At 34.9% G+C, this 27399-nt stretch overlaps 1 protein-coding gene across 2 annotated transcripts in view; it reads left to right on the top strand.

Moving 5' to 3' along the window:
* PHF14 (PHD finger protein 14) overlaps positions 1–27399 on the top strand; it is a 163184-nt gene that overhangs the window by 19697 nt on the left and 116088 nt on the right. For both annotated transcript variants that reach the window (XM_083824579.1, XM_083824578.1), the window contains exons 5-13: positions 3813–3972; positions 9148–9259; positions 11479–11616; positions 13939–14085; positions 17402–17672; positions 18256–18362; positions 19580–19675; positions 21218–21321; positions 22726–22857. In XM_083824579.1, coding sequence (XP_083680705.1) covers positions 3813–3972; positions 9148–9259; positions 11479–11616; positions 13939–14085; positions 17402–17672; positions 18256–18362; positions 19580–19675; positions 21218–21321; positions 22726–22857 — 1267 coding nt within the window. The remainder of the gene's footprint in view (positions 1–3812; positions 3973–9147; positions 9260–11478; positions 11617–13938; positions 14086–17401; positions 17673–18255; positions 18363–19579; positions 19676–21217; positions 21322–22725; positions 22858–27399) is intronic.

The raw sequence follows: 27399 nt of genomic DNA, 5'->3' as shown, positions 1-27399 counted from the left end.
GAATAACTACCACCAATGATCAGGACATCGTGAATGGACAGAACAGGTGAATGCTATAATGATCTTAGGTTGTTGATTGCTCCAAGTACTCTTACTTGGACTGAAATTCAAGTTTTAACCCAATCAGTACATTTCTTCAAAAGGGTTTCGTTCTTAAATTGCTTTAACGTTCATAACTCAATTGAAGTAAATTTTTTTTCTTACATATTTAAAAAAAAAACAGTTACAGCTGTTCCTGTACATATTTGGCATCCTATCATGCTCTAATATCAGATGGCATCAGTATTGTGTTATGTGACCCTTTAAATTGGGACAAATATTTTGTCATCAATTACTTTTTGTTTTTAAATTTAACTGTGTTTGAATCATGAAAACTTAAAAAATTGAGCTACTAATAATTCTTTGCTTTACTGTATATTTTTGGCATGCTAGTTTTTTCACTGCTAGTTTGTCTAAGGAATTTAATTATCTTCATAAGCGTATTGATTTTGGGTGTCGAATCCATGTAAAAGATTTTTACTCGCTTTTACACTGTAGCTTTACAGACATTTCATGTATACAGCTGCTCAAGAGATCTGCATTATCCAAATGATTATTAAATTGATGAAATTTGATCTCTTCTCTGGTTTCTGTTACCACTTAACAACCCAAAAGCAGCAGGAACCTCTTCATAGCAAACATCAGAAAAATTCTATGTTAAGATACTTGCATATTCTTAACAGACAACATACCTTAACAAGTGGTTTCTAATTAATTTGGGGGCTCAAGTATTTTTTTTAAAGTATTGTTAGATCAAATTTAGATTTTAGTTGTGAATCTGTATTTAAATACTATGTATTTCACTAATCTATATACATTAGTGTTAACTTGTGCTAGAAAATAAACTCTAGAGATTTGTTGTGTAAAGTTCTGAATTATTTTGGAGCATGCTCAAACAGATCTATGCCACTACTCAAAATAATTACGAAGTACTTTCTGTGAAAAATTGCACAGTGAAGTTCTTTTGCTCATGGTTAAGGATAATGACTTGATGTGTGTGGGTAGAAAAAAACTACTTCTGAAGACGGTCTTCAGAAGACCTATGTTTCTTATGCTCCTTCACAGCAATTGAGGTTTCTGGTACAGAATCATACAATCTGTGGAACACTGTTTTGTATCTTGGCTTCTCTAGCTTTATTTGCCAGTTAGTGACATTCTTATGGGCTGGATTAACTTTGCTCCAACTGTAGGGCACAACACTGTTTTGGTGTATTTATCAGCTGTGATTAATGGTAATGTAGTGTATTTTTTCCAGCTAATGACCATCCCTTTTGCTGCATGTAGCAGTAGGGTGTTTAGCTTTTGCTAAATGACAGGGAAAAAGAGAGGATGCCTCCTCTTGTCTGTTAGAGATCTTGAAGTCTTTAAAGTTGTCATATTACTGTATAAATTAGGAAAAAAAAAAAACAAAACTTGGGTTATAACTCTTGACAATTTTTCGTATCCACATGAGAAAATTACTTATATTTGCATTTTCATGGAAACCAAGTCGGTTGTCAACACACGTGAAAAGGATGGAAATAATTACAGCAAATGCATGTAGTTTCCTAGGAAGAGGGAGAAAAAATTTCAGGTGTAAATGACTGATAAGTGTAACTAGGCAAATATTTCAGAATGAAGGTAAGACAGTTGTGGAAAGTCACCGTTCTAATTTTAGCAGCCTGACAGCACTTAGTTGAGAAAAACAAATCTAATTACATTTGATTGTTGAAGAATTATCAGTGTTCGGAAGAAACCAATTTTATTTTGCCATATGGATTGATGACAGTATTACTGCTCCTATAGTGTTAGGTAATTTTAATAAGTACATTTAGGAAAATATTAGTTTGATAAGAATGGTCTGTCAGAATTATAAAAAGCTTAATTATTCATCAGCAGTATGATATCAATGTTTGTACATTAATGTAATTGCTTAAAAGTAGCTTTGCTGGCATATATTAAAGATTGTGTTACAACTTAAAAAGGACTTTCTGGGATACTACTTAGAGCTGGTATGACATTATAAAGAAAATTGAGTTAGTTTATGTATGAGCCATACAATATTTTATATACCTAATGAATCTTGTCTGGCATTTCTGGGTATTATTTGTCCTTTGATTCTGGAATACCTTTATAATAAAAAAGAAACATTCTGGTGACTTAATTTAATACTTATTGATGAATCTTGTGCTGTAATGGAAGACTATATTTCTTAAATGGTACCTACAGTGAGTGTTATTGCTTATTTTCTGAAGGTAGTTTTAGTCTATTATCTCTGTTTCTGTCACAGGGGGAGTTAGAGCACTGTTACTATTTTATTATAGTCGGTGGGTAATGAACCAAACTAACAAATGATGTTGCTATTTAATTGCAAAATTCAATAATTTAACTGCTCTGCAAGCAAAAATGTTGACTTGATCGTTGTACTTGACAAATAGCTGAGTTTAATCTTTCAGCAGTTACTGTGTTTTAACATAGACAATGAAGTCTTATTTTTCTCTTACTGAGGAAAAGGGAAATGTTCAAAGTGTGGCATATACAGAAGTACAGTTTTGTGGTGATAAGCTTTAACGTTTTCCTTTTTGTCATTTACAGTAGTAGGAGTACTACTCTTACTCTTTCAAAATTTAAGTAACAAGCTTCTAAATCACTTTAAAATACTAAATTTGAGGTGATTAAGCATACAGAGATGCCTTAAAATCATAAAAGCACTGGGCATACCAAAGAAGAATTGAGAAACTGAATAAGTTTAATCATAATTTAAAATCAACTAAAAATGAGAATGATGAAGTATATTTTAAATTTTTTTTAGCAATCACCAAAGTGGTGTCTCAAAACTGTTAATCTGTGCTCATCAAATGATACTTCAGTTTTAAAGTTACATAAGGTCTTTTAAGTTCAGTCTTACAACCCTTGGGGGATGCAAATTCTTATTTTTATTTGTAATATGTATATTCTCTTTTAGCTGAATTGGATGCTGTATGCAAAGTGGAAGAGTGGGATGGCTATTTGTTGAATGAGTATTGCTAGCACAATTGACTTCTTAGAGGAAAATAGACACATTCATTTCAGGGTAGTGAGAAGCAGAAAGATAGGAATATCTAAGAGAAAGCTGGATATGCTCTCAAATCTAGATCCTGACCCATGATACCCATGGATTCCTCATTTGGTGCTAGTATTTAAGGAACCATGTTATAATTTGGATCAGACTGCTGATCCAGCTCAAAGCAGACTTTACCGGTTGCATGGGAAGACAGGTAGCTCTACGTAAGCACTACTACAACGGTGGAGAAGAGAGATGTGAAGGATATTGTAGGATAATAAATGTTTAAAGGCACTAAGAATCATTTCTACAAAACAGAATAGTTGGTCAGTATTTTACTGGACTTCAGAAATTTTCCTTAGCTGTAGCATTTAACTTGAAATATATTTCTTTAATTGAAAAAAATGCTATGATTCTCTGTCTTTGTGGGTTGCTTTGTTTTGTGGTTTTTTTTTTTTTTTAAATTCTTAATGGATAGTGTAGAACACCAAGCATTACTAAAAGAACAAAGTAAAACAGACCTTTGCATTTTTTGGTTGCAATATAAGATCATTCTTTAGAAATAGGGTCTATTTAGAATATAAATTTTGCGCTAAAGGTTATCCTTGCAGAAATATTCGAAGCTTTCTTGGGATGTTCGTTATCATGCCTCTGAGTGAGCTTGGGTGTATTTCCTGCTGAAAGTCATAACTGAGAAGTACATGTTTATTTGTCTTTCCTTATATTGTGTCTTTCATTTTTGTGTATGTAGGTTGCTATGGTGTTGATGGAGAGAGTGATTCCATCATGAGCTCAGCTTCAGAAAATTCCACTGAACCTTGGTTTTGTGATGCGTGCAAATGTGGTGTCACACCTAGTTGTGAACTATGTCCAAACCAAGATGGGATCTTCAAGGAGACAGATGCGGGCAGGTAAGGCTGAAGAAGTGGTGTTTCAAATCCAGCTTATGCCTAAAAGTTTGGGTTTTGCCCTTCTCTGTTCCTGTAGGAGACAGTGTTTTAAATTAAACTGCTTATATTCTTTCTCTCACCTCAGTTTGAGTTGGGTGCTCTTTGGATAGTCAATCACCTAATCTTTTTTTTCACTCCTAATGTTCTTCACATCCATTGTAATAATATAGGTTTATGGACTGATGAGCAAAAGATGTACCTAAGTGAGAAAAAAAAACCTCACTGTTTAATTCAGGGAACGATAAAACCTGTTCTCCAATGTGAAGTGACCCATGTATTGTTGTATGTATACAGATGTCATGCTGGATATGCTAAAAGACCTTTCTTATGTGATGTCTTCCGTTCCTGTCATATTTGAAAAATAAATTGATATGGTTATTAATGGGAACTAATTTTCTACAATAAAGGAGAGAGCAAAATGGTTAGTGATGTCATGTTTATGGCCGACGTTACTGTTGTTTTTTTTTTTTGAGAACAATTAACACAATTAAGTTCTTTTCCCATGCATTTCTATCACAGAATGACAGAGCCGTAGAATCATTCAGGTTGGAAAAGACCTCTAAGATCATCTAGTCCGATCAGTAACCTAGTACTAAAGTCTACCTGTAAACCATGCTATCAAGTTCTAAATCTGTATGCTATTGGAAGACCTCCAGGGATGGTGACTCAACCAGTTCCCTGGGCAGCCTATTCCAATGCTGCACAAGAATAGTAAAGAAATATCTCCTAATATCCAATCCAAACCTCCTGTGACACCATTGAGGCAGTTTCACTTGGTGCTTGGGAGAAGAGCCAGACACCCACCTCACTACAGTCTCCTTTAAGGTAGTTGTAAAGTAGAATAAGGTCTTCCCTGAGCCTTCTCTTCTCCAAGTGAGACAAACCCAGCCCTCTCAGCTGCTCCTCATAAGACGTGTTTTCTAGACCCTTCACCAGCTTTGTTGCCCCCCCACCTTTTTTTACTGCTTTTTAATTTTATATAAAATTTATATAATATACACAATATATTTATATTATTCATATATATGATATATAACAGTATAAATACTATACATATGGATTTTATATATATTTTACAGTTGCAAGTTGCAGGTGCATAATAGTATACAACATTTTTGGCTAATGGGCCTGTCATAAGCTTTTCATTGATTGTGTTAACAAGGGAAGGCAATCTAATTAGTTGATAAGGCTGTTCAGAGGAAAGCAAAGCTTTCTTAATCCTGTTTGACCATATCTGTTTGATAAGTAGGATTATAAAAATCTGCAGTCATATCTTACTGATAACGATAGATGAGTTCATGTCGTTTAATGTTTAAACCATTTACACTGAGCTATATATTACAGAACAACATATTTTGTACTAGCAAATCACAAAATACAGCCATGTCCTCAGTTTTCTTTCATCCACTGGCTTGTAGTGGTTTTCTCTAAATGATGACATCATTTAGTTGACTGTGACTGTCTTGTAATGAGTGCAAAAGCATATTCATTTTTTTCTTCAGTTCTTTGGTATTAGCTGTAATTTTTTTTTCATTCCTGTTTTCAGTTCCAGTACTGTTGCTAATACTGTAACAAACTGATCCTGCCATCATTAAAAGGTCAGCAGAACTCTGGATGATATTTTTGGAAATCTTTTTTTGACATACTGGTTTTAAGGAAAGTAGATATAATATTAAAGTATCATAAGTTGATTGAGATTTTGTGGATTAAAATGCACATGCCTTTGCATTTCTGCCTTAGCTTGTAATTTTTTCTAATATCAAAAACATTTTAAGTTTGCAGTGGAAATAAACAGATGAGGGTATTCATACCACTGAACTTCTTCATTAGATGTAAGAGCTAGGAATCGGCTTTGGAGGGCAGCTACCTTTCTCCATTGAATATACATTAAGCTCAGCTTCTTATTTTCTAACTGTATTTCAGACTTTTTATTCCTGTATTCTGTAAAGCAGTTTAAGCACTATATATGTAATTTCCCTTATAATGATAATAGAAACTACAGTCAACGTTTTAAAAATTGCTTGCTTGAAATTTCTTATAAAATAGCAGTATGTTTTTGATTAATATGGAAGTGTTTTCTCTGCAGTACTGATTATTTGCGCAAAAGCATATGCCTGCTTTGTTGACTGTGGAGATTAACATGACAATTTTTTATCACTGTTATTGCATTTTTATCTGCTAGATGATGTGATATGGCTGCAATGAATAAGTATAAGTTTACTCTCCCAGGTGAATAGGTTTATGTACTAGAAAAAAAACAATACTAGCCAACATGTGAATAACCCTGTGCGCTCTTTCTGTTATTTTATTAATTTGAACTCAGTAGGGGAATGGGGCAATACAAAGCAAGGTAGGATGTCCATTATTATTTTGCCACAGTACTGAGTAAACCGCAACATAGGTCAGTTCATTTCTTGGAATAGTACCATAGACTATTGAATAACAGAATCCTTCAACTCTCTATCCCTTTACAACCTTTTAAAAGAAATTCTTTATGTGCATTAATGCTGGAAATTACACAAAAGTGAGACCAAGCCTATTCAGTTTCTTTTCACAATCAAGTTGGAATTATTTCTCTGTTCCTATGTGAATCATTATAATAATGAGGTGCTTAATTTCTCAGCAGAATTCTTTTCACATTAACCTCTCAGCTTCATGAGCATAAACGTGAATTTATCATTTTGAGAAATAAAATTTCATATTATCCAAGAATATGAATTCTGTCCTTGTTATGGTATGGAGTTTTTCTTCTTCCCTAATCAACATCTGTCATCATTGCTCCAAGCTAAATGGATGGTAACGTAACAGGGAAGATTATTCTTCTTTGATTACCCAATTTGTCTTAATTACAAGCTTCTAAAACATGTGCAGCTAAACAAATGAGCAGGAAAATATTTAGAACTGGTATTAAAAGCAGCTGAAATTGCTTCAGCTGTGAACTTGACTGACTTCTATATGTTTTTTAATAAAGATTCAGGTCCGAGTTCACATAAAAGTGGCTAAAGAAATGAGGTACTTGTGTGCCAATCACACTGAAATGGCAGTTTAAATCTGTAATACTGTAATACTTCGGTGACATGTACTAAAACGTTTTGAGAAGGTCAGTATGAAGGAAGCAGCCAGCTGTTGGGTTTATCATAGATAAACTCCTACAGAGTGCAGCAGCATTTAATACACCAGTGGAGCATGAAAAAACTGTGCAAATTAAATTGAGAAGCAGCTGCTTGTAGAAGATGTGTATCTTTATATTGAACTTTGGAGGGTAAATTTTAATGCAGTCTTCTAAATGTACTACGAAAAATCTCCAACCAGCGCCTTGATTTTTTTTTTTAAGAATAGTAACTGTGAGGAAGTGTGACTTCAACTTATACTATGTTTTCTGTAGTGCATTTTAAATCAATGAAAGGATATAGAAAAGCCCTAGTGCAGTTATTAATGGCTAAGCAGTATCTTTATTTCAAAGTTACATGTCTTACTCTGTGTGTAGCATTTTGCGTAAAAGAAAAAAAAATAGTGTCTTGATTCCTTTTGGAAAAGAGCAGTTTGTATGTTTGTGGAGATGAGATATTTCTTCTAGTAAATGTATAGTATTTGATAAAATACATACTCATGCACACAAACTCTTTTTGGTAGAAAAGTATTTCATAAAATTATGGTAGTGGTTTAGGCCAAACTGTAAACAGTTCTGAGAGGGCAGAGATAGTATCAGAGAATATCCCAAGTTGGAAGGGACCGACAAGGATCATAGAGTCTGACCTCTGGCTCTGCACAGGACCACCCAAAAATCATCCATCGTGTCTGAGAGCGTTGTCCAAATGCTTCTTGAACGCCAGCAGGCTCAGTGCTGTGACCTCTTCCCTGGGGGTCCTGTCCCAGTGCCTGACCATCCTCTCAGTCAAGAACCTTTTCCTAACACCCAGCCTGACCCTCCCCTGTGAAAGCATCCCGCCATTACTTTGGGTCCTATTCTTGGTCACCATAGCAGAGCTCAGCACCTGCCCCTCTTCTCCCCCTTACGACAAAGCTGTAGGCCACTATGAGGCCTCCCCTCAGTCTCCTCTTCTCTGCCTGAACGAACCAAGTGACCTCAGCATCTCCTCATATGTCTTCTCCTCTAGACCCTTCGCCATCTTTGTTGTCCTCCTTTGGCCACTGTCTAACGGACACCCTCTAAAATTTCATGTCATTCTTAACACTGTGGTGCCCAAAGCTGCATGTGGTACTCGAAATGAGGCTGCAGCAGCTCCGAGTAGATTGGGACAATCACTTCCCTTGACCAGCACCTCAGGCCATGGCTGGTCACCAGAGGATGACCTTGAAGGATGGTATCAGGTGCTCCATTGCTACCAGAGAGGAATACATTGTGGAGAGGCAGGCAGAAGATGAATTTTCATACAGTGATGAGAACAGTCTTAGTTTTTGCATAACTTTGTATTAAATTGGGAAGTTCTGCTGGCATGTTGGAGTATTTATATCATATTAAAAACAATGATGGGCTTTACTTTATCTGTACGTGAAGAAGTTTGGCAGAACACTTGAGTATCCCAGCTTGTTCTCTGGCAGCTAGCATGCTGTCATATTTGGACCATGTTATTTAAAGACAAAACTGTAACTAATCTTCAGATCTTCTTTTGATTCTACCTGTAGTTAAAATGCTATGACTCTGCTGTGGATGCCGAGAGCCCTAGTAAAATCTGTGAAAATTACTGCATGTAAATTTATATTTCAAATGTACATTTTTCTCACTGTTTTAATTTTTCATGTTTTACAGTGAATTTATGACTTTACATCTCAAACACGAGGGGTTTAACAATAGTATAAGAACTTCTGTTTTCAAATATGCGGGTGAAAAGAGTCTTGTCAGATACAACACTATGAATTGGTCAGTGTTACGGCTTTTGTTAGATTTACCAACCAATTCCTTTAGAGTCAAGTGAGTTTATGGCTTGTAGGTAGTTTGTTACTGGGATTTTTCTGTTAACCAGGTAGTAATTTTGTTTCTTCTACTTCCACCATTCCACCCTGCCTTTTCTGGCATCTGTAACATTCACGTGGCACTTTGAAACCTGAAATTGGCAAGTGTAATATGGGAACAAAATGTTAATAACAGTAACCTAATTTTATCTGCTGTTTTAGGTGGGTCCATATTGTTTGTGCCCTGTATGTTCCAGGAGTGGCATTTGGAGATATTGACAAATTGCGGCCAGTAACGCTTACAGAAATGAATTATTCAAAGTATGGTGCCAAGGTAAGTCTAGAAGAGATGTACTACCTACCAGTAGCTTTATTTCACTTCTTTACATGGAATAACATATGGCTTCCAAATCTTATTTCTGTTGTTGTTTTTTGTTTTTGTTGGTTTTTTTTTGTTTGTTTTTCCCCAAACAGTGAGGTTTGGGACTGCAAATGTGATGAAATTTGTTGTTTGTTATACTTTCGCTCTTCCCTCCCTCTTTTTTCTATTTTTCGTTACCACTATTCTTTGTAGTTTCTGTCACTATTTTTCTGTTTCCTTAATTTTTTTATGGAAGTGCCAGTTACTTTCTTTAAAAGTCAGTTAGTGGCAGATTGTCAGAATGTGGTCGGAAAGAGAAAAGGATTTATGGGATTTGAAATGGAGAAAAGTGAGGTGGATTAAGACACAGATGTAAATTCAGTTAAGAACTACTTTTGGTTCTTTGTAATCATAAGCTAGAATGCATCCAAAAGGATTGCTGCAAAGCAATATTAAAAACCAAAATAGAACATAACAATATGGGGTCCTAAACTTGAACAGAAAAAGTGGCTCTAACATTAAAACAGTCTTTTACATGTAAATGTTTTCAATCCAGGTCAAAAATGATCATGTACAAAACATACAGAAAACCATTGCAAAGGACAGAGGCCAACACTGATTCGCTAACTATTGCTATAGCTGTGGGGACAGTGTGGAGAATCCATATCTATCTGGCTAACGTGAGGAAAGATGGCTGTAGTACTGCTTCTCTAATGCTTAATTTATGCATAGTAAATTTCCTGGGATTTCAGTTTGTCAAATTGAATGCTAAATTAAAATTGGTAATAACTTTGTAAAAATATATTAAAATAAATCAAAACACTTTGGGTGGCCCGCGTGCAACTGACATATATTAGGAGCATGTTCAACATAGACCCGCTGGAGTATTTAGCATTGTTTAGAAATGTTTGTATAAAAAAGTATGAGCTGACTACCAAAACCCTGCAGCCTATTGTTGCAATGAATCACGCTTTTTAAATTTTTAGCATGAGTTATGTATAGGAGCAAGGTTTACTGTGAGTAAGATGAGTGAACTGCACAGATGAGGACTCATTACTCTCACAGAGCTTTAAACAATCCCTGTTTTCTGTATCAAGTGTGGAAGTTACAGCTTAGCTAAACACCTCCCTGGAATAGCGGTTTCAAATAATAATCTATGATTTGCTTCGTTTCTTGTCTGTTATGTGGTGCTGTGACACAGTTAAAGGGTGACCTTTTAGGGTAGAGTATGCAATATTTTGAGATTCTTCTGTCACTAAATTTCATTTGCAAATCCTTTCTATTGTTGTTTAACTTTCTGCATGGAAATAATTTCTGTAGGTGATGCACAGCTTTGCTCCATACTCATCACATGAGAGATTAAGAAATGCACAACTGTGTAATTCTAAGTCACTTGACACAGTGGATAGCATCACCGCTTTAGCAGGCTGTGTTCCCATTTGCTTGTTCCTGCACTTACCACTCTAGTTTGCTGGAACAGCTGTTCAGTATGAATTTGTGGTGAACCAGACTGAGGAACTGATCCGGCTGAAAAATATGTTTGTATTTTTTCCAGGTTACATTAGCGGATGTCAGTTTGCTGTGTTGCAAACAGCTGTGCCGGGAATGAATGTAGCTGAAGCCTTAATGTAGTGTTTTAAGTGAATCACAAACTTACTTACTGATACTTACATTTCTTGATTATTTTTTCTTCCATTGTCACAAATTAGCTTCTCAATCAGAGCTTACTAAAGGACATCATGTAATTATCTATGGTTTTCAAGTCACCCAGAGGACTGCTCTTTTTTGTGTGTGTGTGCTCTGAACTTATTGAACAACTGAACATTTGTTGAGCAGTATTGTGGTTTTATGATATTCCACCTATACAGTTAAGTATGTATGTATTACTTAGATGCTATTTAGTTGTTGCTCTGAAGGGAAATAGAAGCCATAGAACTTGTTATAGAAGTTCATCCAATGTGCTATTTAGGATGCTTAAGCTTTTTTCCATTGCTTGTTGAAAATGAAATCAGTTGAGGGGGTTGGGAAGTGGTGAAGCGTTAAGTATTGCCAAATGTTATCAGCATACTTGGTTTCTGTACCACACAGGAGTAAACCCAGATGTCTAGTTCTTATATGTAAGATGTAAATTATCAAATATTAGGCAAAATGGACCTGAAATACTCTGTCATTTTCTACCTTTCCATATAAAGGAGTGCAGTTTTTGTGAAGATCCTCGTTTTGCCAGAACAGGTGTATGCATTAGCTGTGATGCTGGGATGTGCAGAGCTTATTTCCACGTGACCTGTGCTCAGAAGGAAGGCCTTCTCTCAGAAGCAGCAGCAGAAGAGGTAGGTATGATGTGGCTTTGGAAAGGATAGAATAAAAGGGTTGTATCAAAAGTTTGTGGGGAAGACTTGAAATTCTACCTTTTTTATTCACTATTCCTGAGCCAAGTTTTTGTAAATTACTAGGAGGTCATAGGCCAAATAAAAGGACCGTCCAGGGAGGGCTCTTTGTTGATGAAATAGTCCAACTCTGAACATCTTTTGAAATGGCCTGGAAAAAGGGATAGAGAAGGTTAATACAAAAGTCAACTTAATACACAGTAAATCAATGAGATGAATTCTAAATCTAATTCTTGAACTTCACCTAATTTGACACTTTGCTGTTTATGTACTCTAGTATTCTCTCTGTTTCATGCAGAGTACGGCTGTCTTGAGAAATTAACTACATTTCTAATACCATTTTTTCAAGCATGTCTTCCAGTGTTTCCTCCAAACTGTATATGGCTTTCCTTGCATTACTCTTAGGAACTGGAAGGAAAAGTGAATATTTATAACCTACTGATAGCTTTTAATACATGTTCTTACCAGTCTTATTCCTGTAATATGATTAAAGCAATTCAGATTTGAAGTTCTTACTCAGAATTCAGTTTTATAATATAAGTACTTTTAGGTTGCCAAACTTCATTCTGATTTTTATCGTTCAGATTAAGCCTGTTGTGTTCACATTTGCACAATTTAATTTTTTATTGCCTTAGGAAGTATCACAGGTAATGCACAAACAAACACTACTTGCTCTATTGACGCTGAAACTTTTGTTTGTAAAAAAGCAGACCACTAAGTGATCCTTTTTAAAGGGATCACAAATTAGTGTACTTTTGTGAGATTGACAAGTAGGAAAAGTGCAATTGCCTTATGTTGTTTTCCCTACTAAATTATGTGTAATGTTGAATCTTCAAAAATTGTGTGAATTTCTTCTAGGCGTATGCCTTGTCTTTTCACTTCAAAATTTTCTTACATGTTTTCTGTAACTAAGTAATTTTAATCAAGGCCTCCCTCGTAGAACCTAATTATAGGGAGCTGCTAATTTTTGGCGGTAAGTGGTCACACATTCTGAAAGTCTAAATCAAAATAAAAATAAGGAAAGCCTGTACAGATTTTTATTATTCTGTTTTGTATGTGAGTGAAGGAAAGTTGGATAGGCTAATTATTTCATAATATTTTTATTACCTTATGAATGAAGACTGCTTCAAGATTTTCTTAGTCTGTTTATTTATGATGATGTTTCTGCAGTTTTGACAGTATATACATCACCAGTATATACTGGTGATGAAGCATACTTCTCAGACTGAATCTCATCATGGCTCAGATATTTCATAGAATGATTTGGGTTGGAAGGGACCTTAAATATCACCAAGTTCCAACCCCCTGCCATGGGCAGGGACACCTCCCACTAGATCAGGCTGCTCAAAGCCCCATCCAGCCTGGCCTTGAACACTTCCAGGGATGGGGCATCCACAGCTTCGCTGGGCTGTGCCTCACCACCCTCAGAGTAAAGAATTTCTTTCTTATATCTGATCTAAACTGCCCTTTTTAGTTTAAAACTATTACTCCTTGTCCTGTTACTATACTATACCCCCTGACAAAGAGTCCCTCCCCAGCTTTCCTGTAGGCCGCCTTTAGGTACTGGAAGGTGGATGTAATGTCTCCCCAGAGCCTTCTCTTCTCCAGGCTGAACAACCCCAACTCCCTCAGCCTGTGTTCATAGGAGAGGTACTCCAGCCCTTTGTATTTTTTGTATGTTTGTAAACTGCTTGCAACGTTTGCATGTACTAAAAATTAGTATAACTTTACAGCATGATAATGTGCTAATCTGTTGGAAGGAAGAATGAAAAAGGGGAAAAAATAATCTGAGAGATGATTAATCACACCAAAAACATCTGAAAAATCATTTGAGAAAAACAGATATATTGCCTTACGTATTTTTCAGATTGTTAATTCCTTTTAGCATATTATGCAAAAGAAGACACAGTGAAGCAATAGGAGGTTAACAATACGTATTATATGCTAAATGGATTTGCGCTTAGGAATTTCGTATGCATTTTTTTCTGGGAATGAGAAAATAGTGCAGAGATCAAACTACTGAGTTAACTATTTAAGTTAATGCATTTTAAAACGTTTAAGGTCATAAAATGAAAAAGATGGGAAAACACTTTATAAGATAAATCAATGTGACAAAGTTGATTTAGAAACATATATATTGTTTTTAAAAACATGTCTATTTGAATACAGAAACTGTTGGCACAATGTTTATGCTGTTCAGAGTCTTTTGGCCTTGTATGTCTTAACTTTATTTTTGTTCCTTCTCCTTTGTTTTCTCTAAAACAGGATATAGCTGACCCTTTTTTTGCTTATTGTAAACAGCATGCGGACAGGTTAGACAGAAAATGGAAGCGGAAGAACTACTTGGCATTACAATCTTACTGTAAAATGTCCTTACAGGAAAGAGAAAAACAGCTTTCACCAGAAGCTCAGGTACTATATTCCTGACGCAAATGCATCTGCATTAATCATCCATTTTAAACAAGAAAGAAATGAAGAAGATTGGTAATTGTTATATATAGTGAATGAAATCTGAACGTGTGCCATCAGTATATTTCATTTCTCATAGCAGTGAGTTTTGCTAAGACAATTTTCAATTCTCTTAAGAGCAATTCTCAATAAACTTACTGTCAAAAAGGAACATCTATCCTTGCCTGAGTTGAAGACCTAGTTTGTTTGCAGAAAGTTGGTAATTAAATTTTCATTGCAATCCATAGATTTTGTTTAACATTTTTTTCAAGGTTCTTAGCAAAAACCACACACACAGGTAGACAAGAATAAGGCATTTTTGTACATAGATGTTCAGTGAAAGTCTGCTTTTTTTTTCCTGTAGTAATATTTTAGCATTGGCAGAAGAGTTTAGCTTGCCTGAAATGTTTTCTTGCTAGATCACTTCTTCACTTGCTGTAGAGATAAGTAAAATTTTATGCACATTTTTTTTTACAGTAAAGATTTCCTAGAAGAAAAAAATTGGCATCAAATACAGATACTGAGTTTGTGCTGCTGAGTAGGAAATGTCTGAAAATCTTAGGCAAATTCTGTATCCCTGTGCAGTGGCTGAACCATGTGAAACTGTTAGTTATTGCATGAGGTCAGCTGATAAGTGTCTTGTTGATATCAAGATTTCAGTCCTTCTGAGGAAATCCGTATACTTCAGTATGTTTGAGTGTGTGTACTTAATTTTTTCTGAGTCTTGACAAATTTCTGGCCTACTTTGCTTTCACTGTTGAGGCCACACTGAATTCTGCAGAAAAATCATGCCCATGCAGAAAAGCAGCTTGTTACTTGTAGGAATTCTGCCTAATTTGTAATAGGAATTGGCAGTTGCTTAGTAAATAATGGAAGAGAAAAATTATGGAGAGAAGAAAGAGGAAAAAGTTCTCCCTTTTTCTGAAGGGAGAGCTGTAGTGTAAGGATCAGAAAATAAAACTTAATGTGATCAAAATTTTTATTAAATCATACCTTTCTAGATCTTCAAAGATATTTGAATAGGAAAAGAAAACTCTAATTTAAAGTGACCTGTGCATTTGAGAATGAGTATGAGCGAACTCTGTCACTGAAGAATTTTGAATAAAATATTTCTGTGGGGTATTAAGCTTGACATGGCTTGATTTAAAACAAGTTACATAATTGTGTAATACACTCTACTCTCACTTATGTGAAATACCACTGTGTAGTGGAGAAATCACAATGATATGAACGCTACCCAACATAACGGTAAGTGTTGGTTGTGCAAAATCCATTTGGGTCTAGCGGGGCTCTTACTAGCTCTGTTTTCAGGCCTTTGGTTAGAGCCCTGTATTTGCTATGATGTGCTGCTAATGCTGGTATGTTCCCAGCATTTCCCTTTCTTCCTTCTCTTTAACCTGAAGCAAGACCCCATGGGTATGTGTTTTATGAAATAAATTTGTCTTTGAGTGGTTTCTGTGCATTTTGAGAAATTCAGAACTGTAATGGGTTCTTAGTACAGACAGAAATGCCTGACTGGGGAGTTGACACAACGTAGTACATACAAATTCATACTTCAACTTCCTCATGCATATAGTGTGCAATAAGGTAAAGTCCTAGTTTAGCAAAGACAGTTGAATTTACTGGAGGATTTTTGTGTGAGAAGTAAGAATTGGTAGTATGTGCGTACATACACATATTACAAAAGCTCGCTTCCACAGGAGTTTTTAAGTTTAAGACTGACAAATATTGAGCTAATGTAAATAAGTATGCAATTGTACTAATACGTTGTATGGTGTTGTGACTGGATTTTTGAGGCATGCTTTCAAAGGATGAAAAGCTGATATTTGGTGCTTCATAGCCCTGGCAGGAATAGTTGAGCTAACAGCCTGGCAAGTCCTGTGGCTCAAAAAAGAAAATCATTCTAAAGAATATAAAATATAAAACTGTCTAGGACTGTTATGGATTGTTGGAAAATATTCTATGTTGAAATACTTTCTTTATATCAATAAAGGAAACGTTCATTCCTTGAATAAAATACATACTTGAAAATTGCTTAAATCCATGTTGAGAGTTCAGGTTTTCATTTGGACTAGTCAGTCTGATATGTCATCTATTTCTGGAATAAGGCTCTGGGTGTAGTTGTATGACATCTTAAATGACCCCTGGAGTTTCCAAACTGAGAATGTAACCAGTAAAGAAGCATCTAGGCTGAGGAAGTTATAAAATATCTTTCTTTGTTCCAGAAGAGAATAAAACAAGGTAGCAACTGCAGGTGGATCTCTCCCTTGCTTCTCTGAGTTCAAGGAAAAAATGCCACATTTTGGTAGCCACAAACCACATTTGTCATGTTTCTTGGTCATTAATGTTCAAGACCTAGTAAGGTTGTATGTTAAACTGTGCCTGTAATACTACCTTCAGCAATGCTATTTGTAATCAGAGGTGATCCTTAAACATGGCGCATGTATATGCAGACTTTTTTGCTTTTGTCTCAAGAGTATCTCACACCATATGGTAGGGCAGTCAGATTAGTTTAGCTGCTTCTTTATGCAGACAAATAAACAACTTCTAACTGATAGTCAGCTGGAGTTTTGCCTCTGAAGGTTTGTGTGTTGATGTCATTTTCTGCCAGGCTTGCTGCTGCAGAGCTCCCACAAGACAATTTTTTTTTCAACTGTCAGCAACAACTTGATCGGCTGGGGTTGATGTCCCAGATGGTCACAAATATACAGATGTCATCAACAAGACGGATAGTGAGCTTCTCCTGCTGATTTCACTTCTCTTTGGGGTTGTGCTTTTGGCACATTATAATCAACCAGTTTAACATTTATAAAGAGATACGGAATTGAGAAAAGGAGTTCCTACAAAAGCATGTCAAATGTGGAAAAAATACCATTCACCAAATTTTATTGCTCTCATAAATACCAATTTAAAGTATAGCTTGGTGTATTTTTGATAGGTCAGCCAAGGTTTTTCTGAATAGTGAGTTTTCATGGTTCCATCAAATTATTATCAGAAAGGACTGTCTGAAAGCCAGCAATCATTCATGTTAATGAGGTAACCTCATCAAAGAATCTGAATATTTCCAAAACCTAGTGAAAGGGTAATGCATTTTGAAATAAAATCAAATGTCTGTTAGTGTCTTTCTTGAGTCAAAATGTTCCAGAGTGAAAACAGTATTTATTAAACTCTGCGGCTTTTGAACTGAAAATGAAATGCAGATGTGTTCCAAAATGTGGAACTCAAAAATGGTTGTGAATTGTTCCCTTATGTTCTTAATTTGTGGAATTCTTTATTGTAGGCTCGAATCAATGCCAGACTACAGCAGTACCGTGCCAAGGCAGAGCTGGCTCGTACCACCAGGCCACAGGCCTGGGTACCCAGGGAGAAGCTGCCACGACCGCTTACTAGCAGTGCTTCAGCCATACGCAAGCTTATGCGCAAAGCTGAGTTAATGGGGATAAGCACAGACATTTTTCCAGTGGATACTTCAGATACTAGTTCCAGTGTTGATGGAAGAAGAAAACATAAACAACCAGCTCTCACTGCTGATTTTGTCAATTATTACCTTGGTAAGGATCAAAATTGCATGTTTTTCCCAATGAAAAATAATCATTTTACTGTATTTGTACTGTCCAAGTTCATTGGTTTTTTTCTTGTATTTCTTTTCTACTAGCCAAACACAAATTATGTTTTCATTTTAGGTTAGGAGTATTACTGCACAATCTCTATTTATACAGAAAACTAGTGAGTTTTCTTTTTAAAGAAGGTTCAGAAAATAAAAAAAATCATTCAAATATACACAGGCAGCAGTATCTTTTCTAAGAAGGGAGTGGAAGCTTAAGAAGCTTTGGTATTTTTTTCCCCCCATATTTCCCTTACTGTGTGGAATGGTGTGTTTTTGACTTTGGGGCTGTCAAGTAGATAGCTGATCAAAGCTCACCATTTAAGTAAGTATACTAGGTTGTTGTGTGCAGCAAAAAGTAAATGTTAGGAGTGTTCATTCTACTGAGGCTGTGTAATAAACCTGTAAGTTACAGTTTTGTGTGCTTTTCTGTTACGGTTTTATGCTTTTCATTGCTTTACTTTTTTTTAGTGCTTAAAACTTGAAAATATAGCCAAGCCTAGGAAATAATAAGATTTTCTTTTAAATAGAGAGAAATATGCGCATGATTCAAATCCAGGAGAATATGGCTGAGCAGAGGAATATCAAGGATAAATTAGAAAATGAGCAAGAAAAGCTTCATGTGGAGTATAATAAGGTGAAGAAAAAAGGATAATAAACCATTGTACTGTTTTAATATTGCTGCTGTTAACTTTGATAGCATTCCACTTTCCAAACAAAATGACTTACAAAGATACATAACTTTCTATTTTTAAAGAAAATAATAGTTAACAATTTATTTCTTCTTAAAATGTGGCTATCTGTCCCCCTCCCCACTGTACAAGCAGAGTCAACTTCTAAAAAGCCCTACGTTGGCTGGGCACTGGTTCTTTGACTGACCCCACAGAGAGCTCGAGTGACAAATTGCAGACAGAGCCCTCTCATGACTGAACTGAGCCTTAAGGCCCTTCATGTGTTCATTCTTCATGTGCACTTCATTTGAAACATTGAGAAAACAGTGTGATACCCACACCCCCCACCTCCGTACCCCAACCCAAAAATCCAAATTAATGGTTGTGCATAAAAAAGCATTTAATGTCTTAATTTCATTTAAATTAAATATTTTTTAACCTTTAAATACTTTAAAGGGAACATAGAAATACTTTATCTTTTGTGACAGGTGACATGTTGTAATTCTTGCTGAAATCAGTAACCTATCCGATGTAGGGGATTAGTGATAACAAATAATAGTATTGCTATTCACTCTTAAACTGTCAGGTATGTGCATTAAATGAGAACATACATAAATGACATAGCAGGTCCTTGTGCCCAAAGAGATTAAAGGCAAAGGAGATTGGGGAGCGGCTGTTTGTAACCAGATCAATAGTTTGTATATGCTGTGCAGTAAGTAACAATTGCTTCCAGAAGAAGAAAAAAAAAAACAAAAACCACTTTGTTTCTGCTTGCATCCTTTACTAAGTTATATCTCTGTTATAATGGGTGAAAATTTTTTGATATGGCAATATAGATCTTTAATTCATTTATATGTTACTTGCTACAGTCTTGCTGCCTGAGTGGCATGGACAACACATATGAGACATTGCTGTATTTTAGTTTTGCTTTCTAGTTGTCTTTATGGAACTGTATTTTAATGCTGAAATGCTTCAGATCATTTTACAAAATCAGTAGCTGCCCAGGATTTCATCTTAAACTGCTGAATGATTGATTACACTGATCTCAGCTATACTGACATGAGTTCCATTGTTTTTCAATCCCACAATAAAGTAATGCACCCTTGATAGGTAAGAAGTTGAATAAATTTTATTAAATAAACCTTAATGGATTTTCTGTTGATTTTTTTCTTTAACTGTTTAGCTTTGTGAGTCCTTGGAAGAGCTACAAAATATGAATGGAAAACTGCGAAATGAAGGGCAAGGCATTTGGGCTCTGCTGGGTAGAATCATTGGACAGGTTGGTTTTATTTTATTTTTATAGTTATAGGCGGACCTTTTTTTCCAAGAGTGGGTCTCTTTGTTTCTGTCACTTTTGTGGCCAAATAAATTGATGTGATCAGACCCAGGCTTCACTCTGGGGATAATGTTTTCTGATTGAAATATATAGACTTCTGCAAACCACCTACTGGAAATCTGTAGTGTAATTTTGTTGTTGTAATAACGATCTTGTTTGCAAAATTCGTTCATTTGCTATAACTGATTGTCCTGTCATTTGTAATGAAGCTGAATGTGAAGCACAAGTTAATCCTACCATTTTTGTCTCCATGTTGTCTTCAGTTACTGCAGGCTTCAAATGGTATGGTAACTTGTTGGTTTATATAAGAGGCGCTATGTATGTGATATTTTTTTGTAACTGAATAGAGCAGAGTATTTTGGTCAGATGAATCTAAGTATCTTGGAGAAGAGGAGATTTGGATTACCTCCTGTTGCCAGCAGTTATCTCTTTGTTCCCACTGATACACATGGAGAAAAGAGAGAAATGAGGATTCTTGCAGTGTTCATATGTTTTATATCAAAGGTATTAAATGGCAATGGACATTTTAGCTCTCAGAGAGAGATTGAAATGATTTCCTCTTAGAATTTTAAAGAAGATGGAAGAAACTGTTCATCGTGAAAATGCAGTCATACAATTGGGTCATAATTTAGTGATGCCTTCTGGTACTGCTGCGTTTGTACTGCTGTTCAGGAAATGAAGCTTACCTTTTTATGCAATAACAGTTCTTCTGTGCTATGTTAGTTTTTCTGCTTGTGCTGGTTAGATTTTTGTCAACCTATCTTTTCTACTTGTGAAGGAAGAATTATTCACATAGTACATCACATCTCCTAGATCAAGATTTTTTTTCTCCTTTTTAACATGGCTTTGAAAAAAGTATTCACAAATATATATCCTGGTACAAATATTAATGAAAAAAAAAAAAAGAGTAGAATTCATTTGCACAGCTTGCATGGCTTTTTTTCCAGTTGGTTGAACAGATGCAGGCCCACGGGGCTGCCGAGAAATGACTTTGATAGATGGTAGCTGTCTGGGAAGCTAGCGTACTGCAGATTAGTAGAAATCCGAAGAGAATCTCGTCTGCTTTGTGGAAGGCTTGGTCCAATAAGATAATTTTTCTAATTAACCTATCGAGCACCAATGTAGTAGGGATGTTGGGGGAAAAACAAACTGCCTCAGCATTCTTCTGTCAGTTTTGTGAATTTGGCTTTTCGTATTTCCACTTTATAGACAAATGTAAATTTGTCCATCCCTCTATTTTAAAGCTTCAAAATGATTTGTAAATGCTAGTATTTCAATGTGTTATTTATTTAACTGAGAAATGATTATAATATTACCCTAATTTGATCTTGTAATATAAATATCTGTAGTTGCTTTTGTCTGTAAAATAGCTGGCTAAGCCATTTCCCACTCAATTTGAGTCCTGTCCTCCATGCATTGAGATTGGAATGCTATTCTCTAAAAGTCCCAAGACTCATGTGTACTGCATTTGTTCAAATCCAATAGAAATTGAACATACCTGCAATTTTACGTGCTCCTAAGGAAAGAAAACCAAGTAAAAAGGAAGGAGGAACACAAAAGACATCTACGCTCCCAGCTGTACTTTATAGGCAAGTAATGAAGTCTTGACAAAATAGATTAAATATTTATTAAGTTGCAATTTCAAAAAAGTATTGAGAAAATCGTTTGTTTCAATTTTGATTAACAAAACGCTTCAGAGTTGTCTTATGTTTTACTTCTAAAGGCTAATTTAAGAAATAGTCAATTATTCACCTTAGTACACATCAGTGAGGTGTTTGTTTTTTTTGCTAACTTGATAGCAGTGCATTATAGGAACAAAGGTACCTCTTTACAGCTGAAATAGAAGTCTTTTGTCACTGTGATATGAAAAATTTTAACTGGTCGCCTTGTGTTTTTGAATGTAATCATCTGTGTTGATTTTGCAAACAGTGCTGCTGCTGTTTAGTCACAGTGGCTGAGTGCATAAAGCACCTGTCAGATAAGAATATTTACTTTTTGTTCACTGGTTGTCAAATGCTTTGGGAAATCTTGTGTTTTAAGTTTCCCTACTTCCATTTTTTTTCCCCAAGAAAATAAAATGTATTCACTTACTCTGTTATTGCTTCTCCCTTCTGTATGTTATGAAGCTACTGACTGGATTTTAACTAAGCATAACAGTGGACCCTATACCAGGGTCCCAGAGCACGACTGTGCTCTTGAATCTATTTCTCTTGCCGCCAGCTGAGAAGTGGCAGTCTTTGGCTTTATCGATAGGGTAGTAGCCAGGCCTCTAGCCACAGCAAATAGGCAGTATTTTGCCCAGCTAGCAGGATAAAAAAAAAAAGGAGGTGGCTTACATAAACAAAACTTGACTCTAGTGCTCTGAGTGGTGGAGACTGAAAATATGAGAGTGAGCTGAGGATTTGGCAATTAATACATATAGACAAATAACAAGAGTCATACTTTACTAGCTCTGTTGCATTCAAATCCAGTCATTTAGCTCCTCCCATTTGATAATGGGATCAATGAACATCTGATCTTTTTGAAATAACTAAACTGTTAATTCCAGTAAAATAATAATTAAAAAAAAAATTCTTATGAGTTGATATATTGCCCAGTGTAGTAACACTGCAGACCTTTTTCAGGGCATTTGCTTTATTGAAATAAGTATGATTGCTAAGACTGATAGTAGCAATATCATTTTTCTATTGAAGTGTTTGAATGGTAAAGGTAATTTTTTTTTTTCCATTTGTCGCTGGTATGTTTTGTCAAAGTATCAAGTAATTATTGGTCAGAAGTTCTCAAAAATTAGTTTGAAGGTGTCTTTAACTATATTAAGTGCCTTTTATGTTTTAATGTGTATACATACAAACTCCTTAAAAAGTAATTATGCACTTATGCTAAATTAGTTGCTACGTATTTATATCGAGGCTGGGGCATGTGCTGGGATGTATTGTTTATTTTTTGTAACTTCAAATGTAATTATAATGCTTTTCCACTGCCTACATTAAAAGTTGTGGAATTTGCAAGAAGAACCATGACCAACATCTACTGTTACTGTGTGATACTTGCAAACTACATTATCATCTTGGTTGCCTGGATCCACCTCTTACAAGGATGCCAAGGAAGACTAAGAACAGTTACTGGTAAGAATGCAATTGATGTTTTATCTTGTGCTATCTCTGTACTTAAAGTAGGAAATAAGCATGACCAGACGTGCAAATTCTAAGTGTTTTAGACATTGCTGATACTGAAGCAATACTCACTCTGAAGTGAGTTATTTTATTTTCAGTACTGATGTTTGAAGGTGAAAAGTTGTGTAGTAAAGATTTCTCATTAGCCACTTTATACGAATAGATTATAGCTTTAATTCACTTAGCTTTTGAGTTTATCTGCAATTATTAACAAGGCTGTGTAGTAATGGCAGGAAACCATAGGTTTAATTGTACTTCTGGAAATGAAAGGTATGGTCTTCTGTTTATCTTAGGGCCCAGATATACAACTCTTCTGTCCAGGTCTTTAAGAAAATACTTGTACATAATTAAAAACACACTTGTTAGTTACTAGATCATTGTATTGCAATATAGGAAATCAGTCTGGTTTACTTGTCTTCTGCAATGGCAAAAGCGTATGTGTAATTGTACTTAATACAGTTACATTTCCATGAATTAAAATTCATTTTCTGGCAGTGGAGTGTAAAAAGCTAAGTGATACAATGAAGAACTGATGATATGTAGAGGTGCTGATTTCTAAACTGTCATAAAATTAGTGTGCTGCTGTGTTCTGCAGGTTTCTAAACTGCTCTGAAATGTGCTAGAATTAGTTCCTTAGAAGCAGTTTTTATCTGGCAAGAAGTTAGTATACAGCATCTCCAGGAATTGTCACCACCTTGTCTGAACATTAAGAAACCAATTCAAAATATTATAAGAATTCCTTCTAAAAATACAGTAAAAGTGTTTTAATCAAGAAAACTGTACTTCTATTTTTCTCCATATGTCACTTAATTTTTTCCATAAAACATTTACTTAAGTAGTCTTTTTGGATAAATGTGATGATTGATTTTTTTTTTAATTATAAATTGAGAAAACCTGAATTTATCCCAGTAAATTTAGTAAATTGAGATTTCCTTTAAAAATTGAAAAGATTTTCACCATCGCTAATATACTTTTGAATGTAATTTTCCTTAGATTAGTTAATGTAGTCTGTGATTCTGGACTTCTAATTATTTCAAGGACATTCTTATCCCTTTGATCAAATTTACCAAGCAGGTTTGTTACGTGGAAGCTTTTTTTTTTTTTATGTAACCTCTTCATTTGCACAGGCTGTTCTTGATTTTTTTCTGCTTTTTAACCAAGTTGAAAAGGCTCACTAAAAGCCATCAGTCCAAAAGATGTAGAACTACAATTCTCAATAGGTGTTAAAGGCAGAATAGGACAGGTGGTAAATGCTTTTATTTCAAAGTTCTGACATATCTTTGTTGTGAATTTTATGCTTCAGTTATATCTTAGATCACAAACTTAGCTTTTACATCTAATTAGCTAAGGCATATTCTGGAGTCTGAGATTATAGCAGTCAAATTGATCTGTATTGATTGCATTCTTTTCATCATTTACATGCCTTTATGCGTTCTTTTTCAGGATCAGTAGAGAGCATATCGAATGGACCCTTAAATTAAGTTTGAGTTCAGCAGGTTTTTCCCTCCTGCTGTTGTGAATGTATTTCTGGTCTTTTGATTAAGCCATGAAGAAAAGTGATTTTTTTTTTTATACAGGGGGCATGTACTTTTCATATATTTATATAGGATATAATGGGCACTTAAGCAAAAAGGTGAAGTAAGAAAAAGGGTATTCTGGGAAACTCCTTGAAACATTAAGCAGGTTGAAATATTTTATTCAAAGTGGTTAAAAGTGTTGACTAATCTTTTAAAATAGTAAGCAGGAAACAGTTAAAAATGATTGTTTCTCAATTTTTGTTTTACATTATATCATGTTATCATTACATCATATTACATTTTGTTTGTCATTACATCATCACTGGTAATCATTTACTCATAATTACTAACTTAAGCATTTACAGGAAGTCTGACAACTAATCAGCTGTCATATGCTTTATTACTACATATTCATTTTAACTTTGGTTAGTTTAGCATGAGTTTATGCCATATGCTTAGAGTTTCATACGATTTTTGAGGATGCTAAATGATTCAGCTTACGTGTGTAGTGCTGTGTGGATTAGCTAATTGTTCTTTCTTTTGTCCATTTCATGCTCATTGCTAAATAGGAATTTACATTGCAGTTTACAAAATAAATCCACTATTAAATGTAATGGTAAAAAAAAATGTTATATTTAAATGTTAACTTATTAAAGCACACATTACTTATCAGAGTATTTGTAAACATTAAAAGGAGGTGGTGATGATAGATTTAGCAAAATCATAGTAAAAATTTACCTGGTGAGTAACAGTGCCTCAAAACTTATTAGAAATGGGTTCCAAGTGCTTAACACTAAGAATTTCCCCAGTTAAGAGGCTTGACAGTTTTCTGCAGGGGAACATCTTGAACATTTTAGAAATTAATTGTTTTTAACATAGTAAGTTCAAAGCTTGTCCTTATTTCAAATGGAAGAGCATAACGTAATTACTTTGAGTAATAGAATGTTAAAACATGATTTTTATCTGTTCTGATGTGATACTCTCAAAGTAAACAAGCAGTTGTAGTCTTAGAGTAAAATGCTGGGGCATACTTTTATTTAAGAATTCAGAGATCTTTGGTTTCTTAGAAATGCTGTTGATTAAATACTAGAATATTCATTTGAATCCTGCATTATCGTAAAAATGAGCCTTGTCATTCTCTCTAACAGTGTGTGCGTTTTTATGCCCCCGCCCATGCTAGGTAGAGTGAGACTATGTATTTTCCTGGTAGAGAATAACCTGAATCAATACAAAGACAATACAGCTGCTGAAAGACAATACAAAAAAAAAAAAAATCAGATTGTGAAATACTGGCATTTTTATTAAGAAAATACTTGTCAACTACCAACAGAGACCAGTACTTCCTATTGAAATCAGATCTTTGAAAAATGGTGATAACCTGAGGTAGTATATGAAATGCCAGGGATTGAGATCAACCAAAAAAAGGACTAATAATCATGTTAGGCTTGATGTTTTTTATTTTTGTTCCTGAAGGCCAAAATATTTTGGTGGTAACATTGCTGTGGGGATTTGTTTTGGCCAGAAGACAGAATGAATCCTCTGGAGTCCCTGACCAACAGCCCCATGAACACTCATTCTGTATCATTCTGTTCATTATACTCCTGAGACCACTCATTCAGTACAGAGCCAGACAGTTTTTTTTATCTGGAGTCATTAGATAATGATATAAAATTAGTCACTTAAATATAAGCACATGTGCAATGCAATATTGCGTATTACATATCTAAAATTTTGGATTTTTTCACTCACCCTAATTGAAGGATGTTTGGGTGGTTGCAAATGGCAAATTTTCAGTAGCATTACTCCCTGGCAAATATTTTTTGAAGCTCTTTGAAAAATTGTTTTTGGCTCATATATACTGTCTTTTTATCTCCAGAATAAAGCAGTACTCTTTTTTCTTCTCTTCCAGTATACCAGTCAACACATATTATTTGTTCAAATTTCCAGAGCATAGCTGTCATCTGAAAACTATGGTCCATGTTTCTCAAGTTCAGAGTGGTTTAATTCTTTGCTAAAATTTGATGAGGTGATTTATCACAGCGTATGTCTGCTAGAGCTGTTTTCTCCTAATTAAAAAAGTCTATCTAATAACTGAACAGTTTTCCCTTTTAAAGTGAGGGCAGAACTGTTTTCTTAAAGCATACTGAGTGCTGTTCCTCAAGCACAGAGAATTGAAATTTACCCTTTTCACATTAAACACTGGGTGCTGAGGATATTAATTTCTTCCAAATCCTCTGTCTGTTGGCCAGTTGTGACTATAAGAATGGCTATCTTGTTCAGACTGAGGATTGAATTTTTGACTTTTATATTTTCATTTTATAAGCCACTCTGAAAGTATGTAGCATAGGGCAGTTAAGGCAGTCTAATTGTTCTATAATGTGATATTAGAACAAGACCTCTTCTTCATGATATTTATAGTAAAGTTTTCTATTAAATGAAATATTTTCATATGTTTTGTCTGTTTTTCTCTCTAATATAGCAAAGATTTATTTTTTTTTTTTGCTTCACTATTAAAATTAAAACCAGGTTTGTATAAAGCTTACCAGTGTGTTGGATTTGAGATCTATTTGTGTGATCTTCAACTTCGTGACATTTCATTTATAAAGGGATGGTGTTATGGTGTTCAATTTTCTTCAGTTTTTCTCATAATTTCACAAATTGCTACGTGCCAGACCTGTCATTAGGTAAAGCACGTTTAGATTTTTTGATGTATATAAAGCTGTAGCACAAGGAAGCATAGTAATGCCATTGTTTGCACTAATTTTTCTGGGGAAGTAACAAGGTTATCTCCCTTCTGTTTTGATTTCTACATCACCTAAATAATAAATTAATAAATCCAAATTGTCCCTCTCCTACTTGTATGATCAGTGTAGGTGTTTACTTCATAAATTCATAAATTTCTAGGTTAAAATCTATTTTTGTGCAATTGTTTTATAATACTTCGTAAGTAGAAAACACTCTTTGGTCTTTGAGTGCC

This window comes from Anser anser (genome assembly GCF_964211835.1).
Source record: "Anser anser genome assembly, chromosome: 2".
Taxonomy (NCBI): Eukaryota; Metazoa; Chordata; class Aves; order Anseriformes; family Anatidae; genus Anser; species Anser anser.
This window is presented reverse-complemented; position numbering and strand designations above follow the sequence as displayed.